Source organism: Fundulus heteroclitus, chromosome 22 (genome assembly GCF_011125445.2).
Source record: "Fundulus heteroclitus isolate FHET01 chromosome 22, MU-UCD_Fhet_4.1, whole genome shotgun sequence".
Lineage (NCBI taxonomy): Eukaryota > Metazoa > Chordata > Actinopteri > Cyprinodontiformes > Fundulidae > Fundulus > Fundulus heteroclitus.
Genome location: NC_046382.1, coordinates 37385303 through 37407840, shown reverse-complemented (window position 1 = coordinate 37407840; position 22538 = coordinate 37385303). Strand labels below are relative to the sequence as shown.

The following is a 22538-nucleotide window of genomic DNA, read 5'->3' as shown; positions in this document are numbered from 1 at the left end:
GAGAACATTTTTTGCTCATTTTACTAAAGAGAGGACCTTTTTTGGTCCTGCCTTTTTTCTGGGCTTGGGGCTTAGGTTTAGCACTAAGGTGTAATTTAGGTCTAGGTTAGGGTCAGGGTTGGGCCATACAAAAGCTGTGTGCGTGTGTGTTTTTTTTATTTGTTGATATTGTTAGATAGAGGCTTTTCTGGTACATTTACCAACCTTCTGAAGACTGGTTGGGCTTATGGGGACCAAAGCCCAGTCCTATTGCAGTGTTGCAGTGGACACTCAATTTTAGGCCAAGGGTTCAGGTAAGAGGTATGTTATTAATTAAACCTTTAGTTCTTCACATCACAGTTTTTTTAGTTCTTTCTGTCTAAAACAATGAATTTCGCTTGTCGCTCCTTTAAAGTTAGAAACATACTGATCACAGATTGGCCGTTCATCACGGTGCACTTTGATCACGGCGTGCATGGGAGCCCACCAAACGGTGCGGGTCGCTTGCGCTTTGCTCGACGCGGCGATAAACCGCCCTCAACGGCACAGCGGCTTGCACGTTGCATCCTGCCAGAAAGGCCCCTTAGGTTTTGGGAGTGGGGTTTAGTCAAAAACGCAGTTACTAAAATGAATAGCAGTCAAGATCAAGTCCTACTATGGGTAGAAATGCAACCTGCGTTTTGTGTGTGTGTGTGTGTGTGTGTGTGTGTGTGTTCGAATATGTGCTCTGTTTGAGAAGGTTCTTAGAAAAGGTATGTGCACTTTATTTAGATCCGTAAATGCAGTCTACATGCAGACACTCGCAGGCTCCAGTGTGATCAAAGCACCCACGGTCTTTGTTTTCACGCAGGGTGAAGCCCATGTGATGTTTGACCTGCAGATGCAGTACGTGGAAACTGATATGCGAGGCCCTTTCATGGTCATCAGGTGTGCTCAGAGTTATGAGAGCAGCCTGCTTTCATAAAGCATTCGTTCATCCCGTCTATTTTATTATAACACTATTTGCTCTAACGATTGCGAACACCCCCCTGCACTTATTGAATAATTATAGTATGTTGACAGTAGGTGTGAGACAAGGGCCACCATTATCATCACATCCTGTACAGTTTAACTCTAAACCAAGCAAATCCGTTGAAGGGGAAATATAAAAATTTAAAAATCCTGTAAAGACCAGCTTGCAGTCTTTTTGATTATTTTTACCACCATTTAAACACCATGAAAGTTAACGTAGCTGACAAGTAATAAAATAGTCAATACAGAGCATGAAACAAACTGTCAAATGAAATAGATAAACAATAGCAATAAAACAATAAAAAAAAACAAGAGCAACCTTCTAATGATGCCTTTTCCATTGTTCTTAAAACACGCATTGAAATCTTTTAGTGCAATTAAGCTGCACCGCTTCGGCTACTGTCCTAGGTTGGCTCGAGCTACTTTTATTATGTGGCTTGGTGCAAGATGGATACATTGGTAACAAGCCAAGAATTGATCAGGAAATGAAGTATCAATGCTATAACCTTGTTCAGGACAATAAAGAGCGGTTAATGAGAGAGTGCAGTTGTTGTTAGCAAAATGGGATAACATCCTGTTTTGAATCTCCGTGCTCCATTACCAACAAAGAACACCATACACTATGTGCGTAAATAACTTCACCAAAGGTCATGTGACATATGAAAGTGAAGTCAGAGTTGTCGCGTGAAATCACAGACATATTTTTCTCTAACAGAAAGCAAAATGGAATAAAGGTTTCGATTAAGATGTTTGCCGTGGATCTTTGTAAAATCAGTTCATGTGCTGAGGTATTCACAAGAGAAAATGTTTGAGTCTACCTTGTGTAGAGTTGACAGCAGGGGAAATTAGTTTTTGTTATGCTTTTTCAGCATTTAGTAGGTGTTTGTGGTGGAACAAATGGGCCTGAATAATGCCAAATGCTGACTGCAGATGATCAAATGTCTGGGCAATAGTGTTTTCACCACAATAAACGACTTTGTTATTGGCATAGAGGTGTGTAAACACATTAATGATATTTTAACCCAGATTAGAGCAGCATAGAGACACACCTTTTGTTTCTCTTGGTTTTGCCTGTGACTGTGTCAGATTTTAGCTTGCCTTTGCATACAGATAAGCTTTAATGATACCCTATTATTCATTTTTTTTAAAAGTGAGATTAATTTGGCTCACCCTGCAGCTATAATGCCTTTGAATGTCCACAGGTTCACAAAGTTTAATGCAATATTTACAACAATGCTTGACCATTTACTTAGAAGAAAAGGTCAGACGCTGACGTTGAACACGATGTTATGGCTGCAATCTCCACTCTTATTCAACCACAACGTTTTTAAAGGTATCGCCTGAAATCAGGGCTCTGTATAAGGTCACCCCTGACCCTGTACTGCTGGGAGCGTGAAATTCTCCAAAATGTTGCGGCATTAAGAGTTCACCTCACTGGAACTAAATGTTTGGTTAAGTCCAAACCCTGAATAATAACCCTGCGCTATAATCATCCCCCCTCCCCCCCCCCTCCCATCAACCTTTACTCTTGGCACGGTTTAGTAAAGAAAGTATCATTCTCCAGACAGCTGCCAAACTTCAGAGTGGAAGGCAAGAGTGAGCCTGTTATTATTACCGAAAATACGAACACAAAAAATCTGGACATAAATTGACATTTAGGACATTGTATCCTGCTTATTTGTCTTAAAGGTATACTATGCAACCGGGGTTGATTTTCCAGCGAGGCTCCCCCCAGAGGGCGAAAGTAAAAGTGCACTGTCATAAAGATGCTCAGCTGTTCTGGTTTCTCCGTCAAGCCAGGCGTGGTTGTTTTAAGCTTAGCAGACAGGCGAACGCAACGAAAAGTCGAAAAAACAGCAGTACAAACAATGACTAACACAGTGAAGGTATGAACATCAAGCTTCCCGTAGCGCTATCTTGGCGTCAACATTAAAAAAAAAAAAAAATAAATAAATAAATAAATAAATAAATAAATAAATAATAATAATAATAAAAAAACTCGATATGCTTGCATGTTTATTTGACGTTAACACGCGGTTCTTTGTTGTTTTCACGCGTGCATATAGTGAATAGCACATGGAGTTCTCGCCGTAAAGCAAGACCGACACGAGACTTCTGAGCCTGTGGGTGCGGGCCGAGGGCTCCTGCAATTGCATATACGGTATTTCCCCTACAGACCACCAGGGCGGCCGAGAAAACCTTTGTTCGACCTGAAATGACTCATTTAATCATCCAAAATGGTATGGAACACATTAATTAACTGAAAAATGTTGCGGAGTATGCCTTTAAAAAAACCTTCTTTGGCAAACCTTAAATTTGTAAATCGATAAGATTCGTGAAATGATAGCTTCACCTCTCGGCTCAGCTCTCTCCTCACCACAACAAGCGACAGACAGATCTGTGCGGCCACCTGGTTTAATTACCCCAAGATACCTGAACTCCTCCAGATGAGGCAGGAACTGGAGAGGCCTTATAAAGTCTTATGAGATAAAGGACGAATTGAGGCAAGAGAGTTTGTCTGATTTGTTTTGTTGTCTTATCAAACCGTTGGAGCCATTGGAGGTTTTGTTGTTCTTTCGATTTGCTTTCACTTTCTTTCCCCAACAGCTGGACACTTTGGTAGAGAGTGAACATTTCTTTTCTTCTTGCTGTCATCATGACAAATACCTCAATAATTACACACACAGCATACAACTAAGCAGTATCTGCTTTCCAGCATTGTCACTCGTTCCAGGCTTTTTCTCTGCGCTCTGAAACGATTCTCTCCCGACAATGAAAGTGTCCTGAAGTCTGTTTTTTCATCAGCTACTCAAAATTCCAAAAAGTGACACTGCGCCCGCATCGGCGTATCCTTCCTGTAGCCCGTAGACTTCCAGCTGCTCCGAGGGCCGCTTGAACTCGCCTCTTCCGTCTCGTTTATCAGAGTTAAACGCACGACGACGGAAGCGGCGGACGTGCACACGTACACACAGAGATCCTTTCCTTCCTTTTTTCCCCCTATTTTTAGGGACATCAGCACCTGCGAGTCGGAGCGCGCTCAGTGAGCAACGGAGGAATGGAGGGCTGTGACCTCAGAGGAAGGGAGGCGGTGTGTGTGTGTGTGTGTGCATTTGTGCCACAGATTTATGAGTGACCCTATGCATCCAACCAAGGGAGGGAAAGTAGCTGTGACGGTAGCTTCCCCTGTCTGACCAAACCATAGAAATGGAAAATGATGCCTCTGTTTTTTAAACCAATCAGCCGTGGCAGCAGGACCCGGCTCCTCCTCCTCTGTCAGACTGCTGGTAATATTCTGCCTCCCTCATCTGTCCATCTGCCACAACGACTTCCTTCCTTCCGTTCCTTCCAGAAAATGCAGATGGATGCGAATAATTATCTTATTAAACCTCAAAGCGCTCGCGGCGTCCTGTCCCGCTTCGCGTCGAGGCCGCAGAACAACAACAGCAGCTGTTCTGGAGCGAGGGCTGGATGAGCGAAAGTGTTTTTAACAATAAAACCCAACCAGGCAGCGCTCCCTTCCCTTCGTGCGCTTTGGTGTGGAAACCAGCTCTCTCTGTCCTCCCCCTCAAGCAGCTCTCGGGGTTCAGCTCTCGCCGCTTTGCGTCGCGCCCCAAAAACCCACGCTCGCTCACATTTCGCCGCACCGCGTCTTCTCCCGATGCTCTTCGCTTGTCGGTGCATCAGGACTCGAAATGTGTGAGGACGCACCGGGTTTGCACGGATGCCGTGGGCGGCGCAAACTTCTGGTGGAAAGAGTGAAGTCCTGGGCCGACAGACGCTCTCACAGAGACGCAGTTTTTTATCCCCTAGACGCGCTTTACCAACCGTGTGTGCACACGCGCGTTTCCTCACTTCCTAGTGTGTGTCTTTTTGCCTTTTACTCCTAAGCAACTGTTCTGATTCCTTTAGGTGTGTGTTTAGCTGTGTGAGAGACAGGATATGTGTCAAGCTCTGGTTTGCTGCAAGCAAAAGCCACAGTCATCTGTTTTTTTTTTTTTCCCCCTTCAAGTTTCTTCTTCTACATGTTGACTCATGTGTAGTGAGTGACTATGTCAGATTATGGCCAAACAACATGCCAGAATTACTTTCTTGCTTACCACAGTATATTTTTTTTTACCACAACTGTAGCTGTCGGAAAGCAAGAGAAAGATTTTTTTTGCCGATATCTACATTTATTCTCTGTAAATATGTTCCGTGCGTTCAGGTGTCTTTCACTTTATGGCGTGGGAAATAGTTTTTTCTGCACATTTGACTAGAAACTGTGTGGGAGAAAAGCAGCGCAGAGACTTGGGGTTTAGCAAACAATTACTTTGCTTCCTCTTTTTTTTATATTGAAAATAGCTGTCTTATCTAGGGGGTGTAACAAAATATTGTACCCTAAGGTCCTGTCATATTAAGATCCAACAATATTTCTCATTAGATTGAGGTCTGTCCTGCAAAGCGTTGTCCGGGTTTTTGTATGGCTGAAATTATGAGTGGTGAATATAAAAGCAAGTACTTCACATCTCCCATATCTTACATGAAAGTAAGTTACATTATTAAAGGTGTTCTCCCAGCTTTTTGAGCAGCAACTGATGAAATTAGTTTTTTTTTTTTTTTGGTTTGATTTGTTTTTTGCATTTCGACCCGGATGGTGAAACATACATTGCAGTAGGACAAAATCGGCTTTCCTAGCACAGTGACATGTTTAGACGTGGTGTGATTTGGTTCAGTAACATCCACAAAAAATATGCTATTTTTAAACTCACGTGCTTGTTTTTTGTTGTTGTAAATATATCAGGATGTTATACTGTCAGTGTCACCCCTTGTTAGATCCATAGTCATAAAAGACAGACTTAAGTAGCGCACTCTACTCTGGGAGACAACAGGCTGTATGTTTACATTAACATGCATCAATATAAAAAAAAAATGATATTTCAACAAAAAATACCACCAGTGAGAATGGATTTCTCTGCTAAACACCTGCAAGAGGATCGTCTCATCTCATCTCATCTCATCTCATCTCATCTCATCTCACATAATGGCAATATTTGCTACAAATGGCTACGTAACAATCTGGGTCGCTAGGAGACAGCTGCTCGGTCAGCTCAGTGTTTAGATCAAGAATACACACATTTGAAAGAGGTGCATTGTGATGAGATAAGGCCTTGATAACCGTGACGCGCGGGTTTATTTAAGTGTCTTCATTTACTGGGAAATAAACGGTCTTACGAATTCTCAAATCTCACACGTCATTTAACTCAGTTGTATGTGAATGTCCTCCTTTAAAGTCAGAGTCCTGTCATCTGCAGGTACGCTCAGACGAATCCACGCTCCTTAGGCGCATTGGAGGCTGAGTGCAGATTGTTCAAACTGATGCTAACAAAAGAGAGGAGATGATTGTACATTTCACGTGAAACTGAGAAACGTCGCGTCTAGTTTCAGTTATGGGAGGGAAGTGGAGGAGCATAAATACTTGAGTGTTTATTTGGGCAACTGACTGGGCTGCCTACAAAAAGGGACAGAGCAGACTGAACTTCTTAAGAAAGTTTCCGTCCTTTAGTGTTTACAGCAAGACTTCTATAAGTCTTTTGGGAAGAGTTTGATCTTTCCTGCTATCATCTGTTGGAGTAGCAGCATCAGCACCAGTGACTTAAAGCCTCCTGGTTGGGTTTGTCATGTCTGCTATTCAGCGTTACTCTGGCTTTATAGGTTTTCCACTCTTCTTGGATTTGCAGTACCTTTGCTTTTCTTTAAAATAAGATAAGGTTTGTCCATAGTTCAATGCCTCATGACCTAGAACCAGGTCCATTCTATCCATCCTAAACTGATGAAGTGGAGCTTCAAATGTGATTTATAATGCAAGCTTATAGCTTGTGTATAATACATATTTATTATGTACTTCTCTAGTTACACACCTTGGTGTGCCATAACTCTATGTTCTATGTTCAGATTCTTAATCTGGGGTCTACTGATAATGTTCAGGTGTCTTAATCACTGTACAGTTGCCAGTAAATGGCCCCTAATGCAGTTGAATTATGTGGGGGGAAAAAAACAAAACAGAATAACCTTATTTTCATTGAAAACAGCTGTCTTAAGCAAGACAGAAGTGCTTTGCTTTGGCCTCCCAAACAGAAAAAAAAAAAACAAGCGGTGCTAAACTGTAAAGTAGAGTACTGTTAATAAATCCACACGTCTGTACCTGATGATGTGGTGTAATCTGTGAGTCAGGGTGGAAATCTGATAAACATTCTTTGCTGTCAAGAACTACAGCTAAGAATACGTGTCTGGTCTCTTTTAATGAGAGAAATGTGGCAAATGCAGCATAAAATCATTTCAATGTAGATTTTTTTCCTCCTAATGCCCTGTTCATCGGTATCAACTTGTCTTTGAGGTCTCAACTGTTGTAGAGAAATGCTGGTTTAAGTAAAAAAAAAAAAAAAACAGGAAAGTATTGGGACCGAGCGGGTTTGCGCTGCTTCCACATCAGATACAGACTTAATTAAAATATTTCAGGTCTTCGTATTTCAAGCTCAACGTCGTGTTGCTGGATGTCTTTGCCTGAAGTCTAATTACAATGGCGTTATATCCTCAGGAGAATTTCTCTTCAGGGTTCCTTCATTTAGGCCAGTCATCCATAAACTCAATGCTCCCTCTGCGGAGTCACATCTCAGTGTTAATCTAATGCTCAGCTTTTGTTTAATGCAAAATGTATACATTATTTTACTTACTTTTTTGTTGCACTTTTTTTTTTTTTTTTGCAAAGGAATGCAGGTTTAATTGTAATTTCAAATGTGCCCTTTTTTAAGAAATCTTTTCAAATTAGAATTTCAAACTCAATTAAATCAAATTGAATGGAAAAAAATGTAATTCTTCTGTTTCCTCTTTGTGTGCAGATTGATCTGGAGCCAGAGGGGAAAGTCTATGTTATTATTGACCTATCAGGATCTTCCAGTGAAGGTAAGCCTTTCGGGTCTCTGTATAACTGTTTCATTTTGAAGTGTGGATTGTGCCTGTTAGGATCACTCAGATGAAAGCAACGTTTCGATTGTGTGGCTGTTACCGCCACAGCCTTACATGCTCTCCTTGTTGTTTTATGAAAAATGATCGCAACCACTTTCAGAAGCGCAGCAAATGCAACGCGCACTGTTGCAACCGTTGCAAACGCGTTACATCAACTTTGAGTTTCCGTTGACTCATCGCATGTTTGTACATTATGGCATGTGTAAATATGTCGTTGTTAATTGTCTGAGGTAGGACTTCATTCATTTTAATACCTAACAAGGAATAGATGGGTTTCTTTATTGTGTTCTGGTGTAAAACCTAAAACAGGGCAGTTCAACTTCACTGAAAAATGTAGAATGTTTGTTTTTAGCATCCTCACAACAGCCATTTGACTCAAGCTAAATGCAAGATAAATAATCAAGGGCAATTGAATGACTTTGGGGATTACAACATATGCGAAAGCCTTCCCTGCACAGTTCTAAGGTTGAAACAACAGCTACAGTAAACACTTGTTGCTCTTCATTGTCTCAAATAGGCCCAAAGCATTTAGGATGCTGCTTTTCATGGATAATCCAAAAAACAAGTTCCATTCAAGCATGTTTTTTTAATGGTACATTTAATTGTAAACCTGTAAATCTAGCTGTAGGAAATGTAATTGTGGTAAAAAATTTTTTATAAAAAACTGACTGTATTTACTGCCTGTCTGGACACGAATGCTTTTTAAAACAAAATAAGAAATATTGTCAGGATGTGGTAACAGGAGTTAAATCCAACTCCTTTCCATTTTCCATGAAAATCATCTAAAAATAAAAATCTAAATCTTACAAAGCAGGGATGAGGTGGATGAAGCAAAGACCCTGGCAGTAACGGTTTTGGGATGAAAATGGCACGGACAAAGATGCACGACCCAGGACCACGTAACAGAAAGCATCTTCGGCACAGAGCAACGAGAAATGACGGGTTTAAATAGGAGGCCAACAGGTGGGAAGCATGAGCACTTCAGCAGGAGCAACATTCTTCACTGCACTGAACTGCATACACCACTCCACACTCTATCTAGTGGTTCCTGGTGCAGAGAGCATGTTCCTTTTCCACAAACTTTATGGTTATAAAACTTTAGTGCCACTTACTGTATGGTTCCGGAAAATTTGGTAAATGTGCACACTTCCACAGGATTTATTGAGATTTCCAAACACAGACCCATTTTAACACCGCAATCCCTCTGGACTCCTCCCCCTGTTAAGTTCACCTTCACTTACCTCAATCCACCTTTGCTTTTCAAAAATGTCTGTTAATCCGTACACTTTGACCAGTGTATGAGCTTCACGGTAGCCCACTCATGGAATCAGATGACCCGTACAGTCTGCTGCTTTTTATCAACCACATTTTGCAGGGAATGTAAATCTCCGGTGGTGCCTGGTGGATTTTTTATCTATTAAAATGCAAATGTTTGCATTGCATTTTAAGTTGCTTAACAAAAGGTCTACAAATATTTCTTTCAGAATAAAATTCAAACCAGAAGGCAAAACAAAACAGCTTAAAAATAATCGCCTGGATGTTTTTTTTTTTTTTTTTTTAATCCTTTCATCTTTGTCTCTGTAACCTGTGTCCATTTTTTTTTTCCTTGTTCTCTTTCGAGATATAAAACTCAGAACCCCTTTTGACTACTAACAGAAAAGAGAATATGCACTTCAGCTGATGTGGGGGACTGATAGGTTTAAGGAACATCACGCCACAGTCCTGAACAGGAATTTATAACCCATATTGTGTGTGTGTGTGTGTGCGTGTGTGTGTGTGTGTGTGTGTGTGTGTGTGTACGTGCGTGCTCCTCACTTTGCATTCTGCTAACGGTTAGGTTTAGGACTACGGTATGAGTTGAATGTAGGGTTAGGGTTAAGTATGCGCTGTTAAAGGCTAGATTTATAGTTATTGTCAGGGTAAGGGTTGAAAATCACTGAAAACCAATGGAAGTCAGTGGAAGTCAACACATGGTTCTCACTACATATAGCAGGACACAAATGTGTGTGTGTCTGTGCACCAGCTAATATGTCTGATTCTGAGGAAGAAAAGGGCAGAGAGGAGAAGGGTGGTGGGGGGGGGATAAATTGATTAGTAAAGTGAAGTGTTCTCTAATGGACCAGTTACATCACTGAAGAAGAGGGACAGTACAAGCACAGAGGGCAGCTCAGGCCGACAGAAATATCCACTTTATTATTCTTTAAGCTCATTTTCTATTTGCACGACATTTATGAGGTTTCTGCACCTTTAACTGCGTGCAGCTCCATGCACTATGTTTGGGAGGACGTGAGTGTGATCTGCTGAAATCCTAGCCATTACCTGAATGTGTTTGCACAGCAGAGAGCAGATGGTTGAAAAGTTAGTCCACAGAGCTGCATGCAGCCTATTAACTTTCACACACACACACACACACACACACACACACACACACACACACACACACACACACACACACACACACACACACACCAGGATGATAAACTGTTGCCTTTGGTTAAAAGCACTCCAAGCACTTTTGGCCCAGCTGTTCTCAGCTGTGGTGGCTTTTATTGGCTGAGCAAGTAAAGATTTAATTAGACGTAGTGGAACGGATTAATGTGGGTTTCTGGTATGTAATATTGTGCCAAATCAAATGTTGTGCAGTCATTTAGACATATTAAAGGTATACTATGCAACCGGGGTTGATTTTCCAGCGAGGCTCCCCCCAGAGGGCGAAAGTAAAAGTGCACTGTCGTAAAGATGCTCAGCTGTTCTGGTTTCTCCATCAAGCCAGGCGCGGTTGTTTTGAGCTTAGCAGACAGGCAAACGCAACGAAAAGTGGAAAAAACGGCAGTACAAACAATGACTAACACAGTGAAGGTATGAACATCAAGCTTCCCGCAGCGCTATCTTGGCGAGGCGGCCGCCTCGCCAAACTCACGCTACCGCCTCGCCAACATTAAAAAATATATATAAAAATAAATAAATAAATAATAATAATAAAAAAACTTGATATACTTGCATGTTTATTTGACGTTAACACGCGGTTCTTTGTTGCTTTCGCGCGTGCATATAGTGAAGGCAGGGAAAAAAACACATTGAGTTCTCGCCGTAAAGCAAGACTCTCGCGGTCTTGCACAGACTTCTGTGGGTGCGGGCCGTGAGCTCCTGCAATTGCAAGTACTGTATTTCCCCCACAGACCACCAGGGCGGCCGAGAAAACCTTTGTTCGACCTGAAATGACTCATTTAATCATCCAAAACGGTATGGAACACATTAATTAACTGAAAAATGTTGCATAGTATGCCTTTAACCAAGGATATCTTTGGTTAATTTGCAGGTTTTAAAGACGGGAAAGATGGGAGAGAAGAACAGGAGTTAAAATGGCGACAAGTTGAACAAGACGGGATATTACAGGAGAAAATGTCCCCAAACAAATAGTAACCAACAGTGGTGGTTCTAGCATGACTTCGGCCCTGGGCAGAAAAAAATGGTTTGCCCGACTGGAGATCAGATGCTTTTAATATTCCATTTTGTCACATACCCTAAATGACGTATATGGCTAAGGCAAATTAAATAAGCCATTTTATATTGATGAATAATGGCCGAAATGCACCATACCCTTGGATCCGTCCGATAGGTCGTAAAATTGCGTTCTAGTAATTAGATCTGGTCGGAGTGAGGGGCTTGTGGTTTTCTCCAATCAGCTCCAATCGATAGACCCTTGCTCTATCTTGGTCGGAGCTAGGCAGCAATTTAACAGGAAATCCATGAGTCGGACAGGAAGACAGACACTTTGGGGAAAATGCTAAATAAAATCTCTAAACCGCAAAATTAAACGGAACACAATTTCCAGCCAGGTTTGTCCCCATGTAGGTCCGTCCCAGAAAACACACAGCTCAATAAATAATCAACAAAACATTTCAATAAACTGTATTTACCCATGGTGGGAGCTTAGATGTACAGCAAAGAGATGAGAAAATTATAGCCTCTACGACGTCATTACGTGACAAACGCACATGGATGATGCGAGTCACATCCGGGCATACAACCTTTTAAAAATAAACTACAAAGTGGGCAATCTCTTCTCTCCAGACATTTTTTGATTACCGTGAGGGGGCTGTGCTGATACTTCATGTCACACAAAGAATTATGGGATACCTTAAGGGTTCTTAGTGCGTTGCGGGATTCCTGGGCAAACCTAGCCACGGTAGGGAGCGTACAGGCTCCTTTTCCTACCTCCTTCCTTACTGACGGCACTATTCGGACAGCACTTATCATAGTGACCGCTGAAGCACTTCGGCTTTGGCTAAAGGCTCGCTAAAAGTCCTCCTCACTACTCCAAAAATGTTTTCACTTCAGGATCTCTCTTAAGGCTTAAGATGGTTTCTGAATAATACTTATCTTACCAAGGTAAAATTCTGGAAAAAATATCGTAGAATTTTAAAAATTCTAAGATGTTTGCCTAAAACAACCTCACTAAAAGCTTCTTTTAGTCTTAGGAATCTGTGTGAAAATGGGCACGTCTTCAAAGGTTACAGACCAGGAGTGTTAAATTGCTTGGACATAAAAAAAAGTGTGCATGCGACAATCACAAATCACAATTAAAAGATCGTGTCCGAAGCGGTTAACACGTGCAAATCTAGGCAATGGAGTTGAAGGTAATAATACTAATAATAAAAAACGATAAAAATTATTGTAATAATAATAATAATAATAATAATATCATGAAACTTGGAAAAGCCAATTTTCTCAGCTTTATTCTCACCTCCCTGCGACAGGAAGGAGACGTACGGTCAGACTTACAGCCTCTAAACAGCTGGATTTACTTCCACCAACTCCTCACAACAACCGCTTGACCCAAAATGTTGCAAACCAGGGCAGCCCCATAATAATTAATGCTACATAGCTGCTTCATACGGAGCCCAGCCCATAAAGGAACACTGAGAGAAGAAAAAAACCTCTTGTCATGGGTTATAGGATGCACACTCCAGCTCCTCCTCCCTTCACTTTCCAGGGGATGTGAATTTTCTGCTGAACTGCTAATATTACACTTAAGGTCATTGTTAATATTCTACATAAATTATTTACAGTAATATATCCCAACATTTAGAAGGCAATGGGCCACGTATTCATAGTTTTTGGTCTACCACGGGTGTGGCAGGGGGTGCAACAAACATTTCCAGGTTGGGATTTATGGTTGCTTTGCACAGGGACGGCTTGGTCAGGTTGTAGTTCTGGCACCTCGTGGCTTGAAGGAAGCAAAATATCGCTCCCCATCCCATCTCCTTGCCTAAAAAGTCCAACTGTGTTGCAAGGCAACAGTTGTCAGTTGCTAGGCAATGGTGATGTTGCACAGTACAGGGTCTGAAGGAGCAAGATGGAGGAAAGGGAGGAAAGAATGTGCTCCGAGTCTTCAAGTCTTTGGAGGAGTTCTCCTGTCTGAGTATGGCATCGTCTTGTCAGGGCCTGGAGAGAGTTTAAACACACACCCTGCAGCAATAAAAAGCAAGTGAAAAATGCCTTGGCATCGCTCATGGCTGCTCACAAAAATTGCATTTATTGTTGTTTTTCTCCGTGCAAACCTGTTCCGATTTAGTTCCTCTGCTCTGTTTCCGAATTACTAGTTTTCATGTGTTTAGGGCAGGGACTGCTCCTGCATTACTTTCCCCGATGCTTGTCTCTGGCGATCCTGTGTTCCCAAATTAAAGAGCCGCATTGTTTTAGGTATTTTTATTTAAAGTGACGTGAAAAGTTAAAATCAGTTGAACACGTTATAAAACAATTAGGTTGAGTGGCTCTGATTGGCTCTCGCTGATTGCGTCTGCCTTTAAGATTTTCTTTTTTTTGTTCGTTTTTCTAAACATTACCTAACATGCGGGGATCCACTTTATTTAGACGGAGCTCATACGTCCCCGTGCGCCTCGCTCGGTGATCACGCGTTCTTATCGGTGAAGGCAGAATAAGAAGAAAAAACCTCCTGGTTTTTTCTTCTTATATGGAAGAAAAAGAAGACATGGTGTGGCCTGAAGCATACATTACTGCTGTATCAAGCATTTTTTAAAGACACTTCTGACTCAGCAGATCAGTAAACGCACGTCTTGCATTTGGCTGTAAAAGATGTTGTCTGAAGCGGTTTGCTGAGTCGCGAGGCCCAGGCTTGTGTGTGTTTTGGTCAGACCTCCGTAGTTAGTAGTGCTTACTTTTGTTCCCCTCTTTGATTCTCTGTGATGGGTCATTTCTTTTTCACCCTCGCTGCGTCAGTCTGAGCGTATCCATTCATAGTTTCAGCTTAGCTGTGATCCATTTTCCTCGTGGTTCCGCTGTGATCGCTTGTGTGTTATTGTGCCGACAAAGAACTTACTAATCAAGGGCCGCGTCGATACTTCAGCTTGAAACACGCGTACTTCGACGTAGTTTCAGTGGGAGGGCAACATTTACAGACAAACTTGTTTTCCTGCTTCATAAACGCAGCACTTAGCCTTGAGGGTCGTATCATTTATTAAGTGGCGTTTCAGCAGCTCTCAGTGCAGCTCCTAGAAGAGCTGCAAGGTGCAGCTGAGTGCAGGGCAAGGTCACATGACTGTGAATCTTCTCGTAAAAGGGTGACACGGTGGACCCAGAAAATGATGACGCCATCTAACACAAACCGAGCGCAGGGAGATAAGCTACAATAAAAAAAAAAAAAAAAATACCCATAAAACACAGCTGTGCAGGTCTTCGGCTCTGTGGCTGACATCATTTAGCCAAGGCTTTTGTCAGGGACACCCAGACCTGGGAGCGAATCAAATGAGCGTGTTTCCATGAAACAGAACTTTCTTACCTTTGTCTCGTCCAACACTTTGTCTGAAAGGCTGCATTCACGTTTAAGGGATTTTTGAAAAACGCATTTCCAAATATAGTGCGCAGATTCTTCACGCAATCCTCCGAAACGCAGCACATTTGGAGAGGGAAGGGAAAACGTCACGCTCTGCTACATCTTTGTTCAGATTCTTCATGTCAAACCAGAAAATATGAGATCATTTTCAGTCATTGAAATTCATGCTAAAGACTGTAATCCGCTTTTTTGCTCCCATTCTGCATTAAAAACAAGGTGACTCTTCCTCCTGTCCTTCAGCTACTCTTCCTCCTGTCCTTCAGCTACTCTTCCTCCTGCAGGGAGTTTGTGTGATTAACTTGTTTTAAATCATAACTGGAACCCTTCTTGGATCCATGTGGAGGCCAGGCAGAGCATATCAGGGAACAAAAGTGGGAGAACCGAGGCTCCTGCTTATGGAGGACCAAGTCTTCCAGATCTAAAAATAAATACAGAAATAAATAAATGCTCAATAAATAAATAAGCATACAATTAATTGCCACCAAATTAATAAATGTAGGTAGAAATTAAATTATACAGTGAGACATAAATGTATATATCTCTTTTAATTAGCTTATTCTTTTATTCGCCTTTGTAATAATTACCTTATTTATTTATTGTGCGTTATAATCTTCAACTTTATTTATTAATTACTTATTTTTTTTAAGTATTTATTTTTGTGCATGTTATAATATTTTTGTCTGTTTTATTCTTCCTTTGTATTTTTTTACCCTATATATTTCTGTGATGCTATTTATTTCTGCCTGTCCTTTTTACATTTCTGCCTGTCCTTTTTACATTTCTGTATGCATTTCTGCCTCATTATGCAAATGAGGAGGGGCTGTGTCTTAAGGGCTCAACTTCTTCCCATTGGTTGGTTAGCATTTTACTGCATCGGTCAAATCTACATGGCTTTTCCCCGCACTAAAGCTTAAGTAATGTCAAACTCATCAGGCAGACGTTCAGTGTCCAACCTCTTAAGGAAAGCTGCTAATAGACTGGAAGAATTAGAACGCTGTACATTTGGGATCTGAATGTTTTTCTGTGGTTTCAGATTCGGTTTTTCCAGATCAATAACTCATCGGCGGATGGTTTATTCTACAAAACAGACACCTCTCCGCAACCACAGCAAGGGAGACACTGAGCTACAACCGTAGTTTCCTCAAAACGAGTCTCCCATCGCGCTGTTTCTCAAGAGTGCTTGGTTCAAAAGTTTTTTGGCGGTCCCTAAATGCACCACGCGTGTGGGAGGAGGGAGCAGCTGAGAGACGCTGGCTGAAATCGGAGCTCCTCAACCGGATTAACCATGAGCTAGATCCCGCTGACTGCGCGGAGCTGTAATGTCCAGTATCCAAATTCAAACCAACTTCACTGCGGTGCTGGATCATGCGTAAAGACGCAGCATGAAGTGTTGCAGCTGAGGGGGAAATGTTGGATCGGCTTGATGAAACTCCGCCTCCTTCACAAATTAGACCAACATGGATAGAATAATAATAATCTGTAGTGCTTTTTATTGCCTGGATGTGAATCTGATAATTCATATTGTGCCTTTTATAATCAACTACAGTATTTTCTTATCAAGCGAGCTCTGCATAGGGTCCAGTGTAATTCACCCAGCGCGATGGGAGACTCGTTTTGAGGAAACTATGGTTGTAGCTCAGTGTCTCCCTTGCTGTGGTTGCAGAGAGGTGTCTGTTTTGTAGAAGAAATCATCCGCCGATGAGTTACTGATCTGGAAAAACCGAATCTAAAACCTCAGAAAAACATTCAGATCCCAAATGTACTTCTAATTCTTCCAGTTTATTAGCAGCTTCCCGTAAGAGGTTGGACACTGAACGTCTGACTGATGAGTTTGACATTACTTAAGCTTTAGTGCGGGGAAAAGCCATGTAGATTTGACCGATGCAGTAAAATGCTAACCAACCAATGGGAAGAAGTTGAGCCCTTAAGACACAGCCCTCCTCATTTGCATAATGAGGCAGAAATGCATACAGAAATGTAAAAAGGACAGGCAGAAATGTAAAAAGGACAGGCAGAAATGTAAAAAGGACAGGCAGAAATAAATAGCATCACAGAAATATATAGGGTAAAAAAATACAAAGGAAGAATAAAACAGACAAAAATATTATAACATGCACAAAAATAAATAGTTAAAAAATATAAGTAATTAATAAATAAAGTTGAAGATTATAACGCACAATAAATAAATAAGGTAATTATTACAAAGGCGAATAAAATAATAAGCTAATTAAAAGAGATATATACATTTATGTCTCACTGTATAATTTAATTTCTACCTACATTTATTAATTTGGTGGCAATTAATTGTATGCTTATTTATTTATTGAGCATTTATTTATTTCTGTATTTATTTTTAGATATGGAAGACTTGGTCCTCCATACCTGCTACGTTTAAACCAAGGAAAACAAACAGAGCAGAACATTTCCCTGTCTGCCATGATGTGTTGTCTCCATCTAGTGGCTGCTTGGTGGATGTGCAGGATTAGTTTTGAACCAGACTAGGGAAAAAAATAACTGATTTCATTGATGTTTCTGCAGCTCCCGGCACTAATATTGAAAAGCCTCCATCACCCCGTAGCTCCTGATGAAACCAATAAAACCAGAATCAGCTTTTACTGCACAGCAGCTTATTTGCTCCAGTGAAGCCAGAAATTGGCCCCATTATGAACTGTCAGCCTCGCTCTTTCCTGTGACTATGAGCCCTGTTGCATCTGATATATATAATCTTTCGGAAGCTGTGATGGTTCGTGTGCTTTGTTCCCGCAGAGGCAGGCTCCCCCGACAATGAGGAGCGGGTTTTCCGACAGCGGATGGGACCCAGGAAGCGGCAGGGGGCCGTGCGGCGAAGGGTGCACCAGGTCAACGGGCACAAGTTCATGGCCACCTACCTGAGACAGCCCACCTACTGCTCTCACTGCAGGGACTTCATCTGGTTCGTTCACGCGTCCTCTTCTACCGAAACCGTTAAGAATGAGGCGAGAAGCAACCAGGTTCTCTATGGGTTCTTTAACAACAACAAAAAAAAACAAAAAAAAAAAACAAGTGGTCTTTTGTTTTACACGAGAGCACGGAGGACGCCGCCAAGCGGAGAGTCCCAAACAACTCCAGCTGTGTTAGATTGCATCCAGACGCACTGCGTTTGCTGCGTAACCAGAGTCACGGCGAGCCTTCCAGTGTTCAGACCCCCTTTGGTGAATCAGCATAAAAGCTTTAAAGGGTTACTTTCTCCTTTATGGGGGTTAAATGGGGTAACTGAAACGAAACATACTTGGTTTGCTGTTAAAGATTCAATTCAACAAAGTGTTTTATGGTATGTGTTTAACAGATGGGACTCAGCTCTCAGGAAGGGGGGAAATGATTAAAGGACAGACAGTATATCAAATTTTACAGCTAATTCCTTTTCAAATGTGGTTTTTTGGTTTGTTGGTCGTGACAGTCTCATTCATCTCCTTGTTGAAAACGATGAAATACGAGGAAGAAAAAAAAAAACCCCGTGAAAGACAAAAAGGGAACATGAAGCAGCTGAGCACGAAGCCAAGAGTTGCTGAAGAGTGACGATGTTGAGCATGAAACATCCACCTCGGCATCGACCTTAAATGACCTTTAATCGGCGAGCTTTGCAGTAGCTGTGTAACGCTGCCATCAGACTGAACGCGATTTCAGCGAGAAAAAAGGCGCCTCGACTCGGACGCTTGTGCAGAGCGCTGGCAGGAGCTGCCCTGCTCTTTTCTGCAAATGCGGGGAAACATTTACCGCGGTAAAAGGTTTGATAAGTAACTCGAGATCCTCGCTAATCCTCCTGGTGAGCTCCTTTACTGTCTCTGTAGTGATAGCGCCACTCATCAATTCAATTTTATTTACAAATATTTATGAAACATTTTTTTCATTCACTCCTGGAGAAGCGTAGAGCCACAGGGAGAGTCGTCTGCATTGTCCATGGTTTTGCTGCAATCCCTCATACTGAGCAAGCATGAAGCGACAGTGGAAAGAAAAAACTCCCCATTAACGGGAAGGAAAACCTCCAGCAGAACCAGGCTCAGTATGAACGGTCATCTGCCTCGACCGACTGGGGGTTACAGAAGACAGAGCAGAGACACAACAAGAGAGACAAAAAAGCACAGAAGCACACATTGATCCAGTAATCTGATCATAGATAATACGAGGGGCACAAACAGCGGCGATGACCTAGTCCTCCATTGTCAACATAACCTGGAGATTTGAGCTACACGACAGTAAAGAGGTCAGAACTTTATTCTGAGCGCACCGTCTGTCCCTTCACTGCTACCCTGTGAGTCCATCTACTTTATAGTTTTCTCTTTACAAAACAGCATTTTGGTCCTGAGGAGTCACTTCAGGCTAATGCTACACGCTGGCTGCTTGGAAGGGAGACAAAGTACCGATATTCAGTCTGTTGGTCATTTGTGTCAGACTCTGAGAAAAGAGTTCCTGGTGCAGCTAATTATCCAAAGTAAACCTTTGCTTTGGGTTTATGGATTCGTTAGTCGAAGGATCCGTGAACGACGGCAACACGTTTGACACCCAGCATGGATTCAGTGATCTGGCATCGACTGCGCAGGAGGAATTTGTCACCGTGGCGTAAAGCGTGCCGTGTCCCCTTCACTGGGCTGGGGGTGGTCCTTCCCATAAAGCCCGATTGCTTCATAATCCTGGAGAGTTTTCAGAGGGAAATCAGAATTTCTCCTCATCACATGTTCACTTTGAAGCAAGAAAGCTTCTTATGTTTTTTTTTTGTTAGTTTTTTTTTGTGTCAAGCATAAAATCTGTTTTCTCTTTGCAACAATAGAGGAGACATCATTACTCATGCGTGGTTGTGCTTTTCCCTTTCGAAGAGCTGTAGCTCCAGCTGCTCTTTTTGTTTCAGGAACCTCAGTTTTAAAGTGATTTATCTGGCTAGAAAGCTGTGATAGACTGGCGGCCTGTCCACGATGTACCCTGGCTTTCACCTGTTGATGCTGGAGATGCATCAATAGGTGATGCACAGCCCTGCGTGGATAAGCGGCTATAGCAAATGGATGGATATATTAGAGTTTTTATTTCAAGAATTTTTAAGGTATTCTGGGATTAAATACTGTTACGTTTACCCTTTAAGGGATCCGCTTCCAAGTGTAATCGTCTGCCTTTTTACTTTTGTCAGCCACCCTGCATGCCTTGATAACATGTTCTCTGCCTTCCTCTCACATGTGTCTTTCTTTCTGCAGGGGCGTCTTAGGGAAGCAGGGCTACCAGTGTCAAGGTAACTTTCAGTCACTTTTTAAACCTCTTCCCTCGAAAGCGCCCAAGTGTCTTGCTTTCCGTTTAAGAGCAAAACTCTCTCGCCGCACATCATCACTTGTAGCCGGCTCATAGGTTGACTCTCCAGTAGCAGACCTACTGAGAAACAGCCCAGTGTTCTGGCTAACTCTAGCTCAGCTGAAATGAAATGCAAACGCAGCATTTTTATTTTATTTTTTTACACCTTGTTGGAGATTTATTATTGGAGGCTTTTCATGCTGAAATCATTCACACAGTGCCTTCCACAGGTATTCGTACCCTTTTTTCCCATTTGTCTTGTTGCTACACCCCAACAATTCTGAGCATGTTCTAGCTCTCCTGACCCTGCTGAAGAAAAGCATCCCCACATCATGATGCAAGGGGAAAAAGTTTAGTTTTGGTCTTTTCTGACCACAGCTCAGGTTACACATGCGTGCTACTTCCCCCAGACAGCAAACAGAACTTCTTTCTTTCTTCAAAGGCTTCCTCCTTCCCACCCTTAAAACAGGCTAGGTTTATGGAGTCTTGTCTCCCACTTGAGCGAAGCATCCGTACAGCTACCCCATTGACAAAATCTGGAAAGTCATGATAAAATGGGTGGGGGGTGGCAGCCTTAATCGAAAAATCCTTAAAGGGTGCCCTAAGAAATGTTGATTAAGCAGATTGCAGGAAACTTTTAGTCTTTGTTGACACAATATTAGTTCAAAATTAGTTTTCTAAATAACATTTGTAAAGTATAAACTCTCTTTATTTTGAAGTGGAAAGAAACAGTTTATTGGCACATTCACAACATCCACCTGTTTTTATCTGTCTCTATTATGTTATATTTAAATTAGGGACTCTTAAAGGTATACTATGCAACCGGGGTTGATTTTCCAGCGAGGCTCCCCCCAGAGGGCGAAAGTAAAAGTGCACTGTCGTAAAGATGCTCAGCTGTTCTGGTTTCTCCATCAAGGCGCGGTTGTTTTGAGCTTAGCAGACAGGCGAACGCAACGAAAAGTGGAAAAAACGGCAGTACAAACAATGACTAACACAGTGAAAGTTGGCGTCTCGCCAACATAAAAAAATTAAATAAAAAATAATAATAATAATAATAATAATAAAACTCGATATGCTTGCATGTTTATTTGACGTTAACACGCGGTTCTTTGTTGTTGCTTTCGCGCGTGCATATAGTGAATGGCAGGGTAAAAACACATGGAGTTCTCGCCGTAAAGCGAGACTTCTGTGGGTGCGGGCCGAGAGCTCTTGCAATTGCGGTATTTCCCCCACAGACCCCCAGGGCGGCCGAGAAAACCTTTGTTCAACCTGAAATGATTCATTTAATCATCCAAAACGGTATGGAACACATTAATTAACTGAAAAATGTTGCATAGTATGCCTTTAATAAAGGCAATCCAGCATGATTATTGTTCTGTTCTACTCCTTCTTGTCCCATAAATTATGTTGTGTTCATTTACTGTGATTATAGAGTCTGTTAAGGGATTTCATTTATTTTCAAACACATTCTAAATCAGCCGTCCCACCGTACAAAATGCAGTCTGTAAGGCGAGGAGATTCAAAACGGCTGCCGACATGCCAGGTCCTGATAGGAAAGTCTGGTGCCTGTCTATGGCCAAACCTTAAATCTCATACATTTCTTAATTTCGGTCGATACAATATAATCACGATATCGATATAAACAAAATAAAAGCCTCAGGAAGACTGCCAAGAAGGCCCACAACAGATGATGTAAATAGATATAATTTTATAAATATTTGCTATAACACTTAAAACTACATAAAACCAGTCGGTGAAAAATGATGCAATCATAGACGGTAATGTATACTGAAATATCAGAAATGTCATATCACCGTTAATGAATAAAGTTATATCGCGATATATATTGCTATTTAAATATTGTCCACCCAATGTGCAAGGAGGAGATCTTTGTTAAGTATGAAGGTCAGTCTGAAGTTGACCTGAGAGACCGTGGAGAAAGATCAGGACATCTTTGAACAGAAGAGTCTAAAAGGGATTATTCAGAAAGCAGATTGGAGAACCAAATACAGCATCCTGGGAGAGGAACCTCACACCACCTGTAAAGCACGGAGGGGAAAGTGTCATGGTTCAGGGATGCTTTGCTACAGCAATACGCGCCCAGCTACCCATAAATTCTACCGCGTATCAGAGGGTGCTTGAGGAAAAACGAGACAACTGAAGCCGAACTGGACTGACTGGAAGTCCAGATGCTGTGGGCTGACATGAAATGGGCTGCACCTCCAAGAAAGCCCTGAAACATCTGGCAGCTGAAATTAAGGAGTCGTTCCTCAGACTACGCCACAGACCGGTAGACGGAGACAAGAAGCGTTTTACTGAAGTTAGTCAGCCAAACAGGGGCGTCATCAGCCATCAAATGCAAGGGTGGCCTAACCTTCTC

General features: G+C 41.9%; 1 protein-coding gene across 2 annotated transcripts in view; it reads left to right on the top strand.

Annotated features, from left to right (window-relative positions):
• Positions 1-22538, top strand: part of LOC105933366 (protein kinase C epsilon type) — a 127414-nt gene that overhangs the window by 41579 nt on the left and 63297 nt on the right. For both annotated transcript variants that reach the window (XM_036126102.1, XM_036126101.1), the window contains exons 2-4: positions 7866-7929; positions 17615-17780; positions 20068-20102. In XM_036126102.1, coding sequence (XP_035981995.1) covers positions 7866-7929; positions 17615-17780; positions 20068-20102 — 265 coding nt within the window. The remainder of the gene's footprint in view (positions 1-7865; positions 7930-17614; positions 17781-20067; positions 20103-22538) is intronic.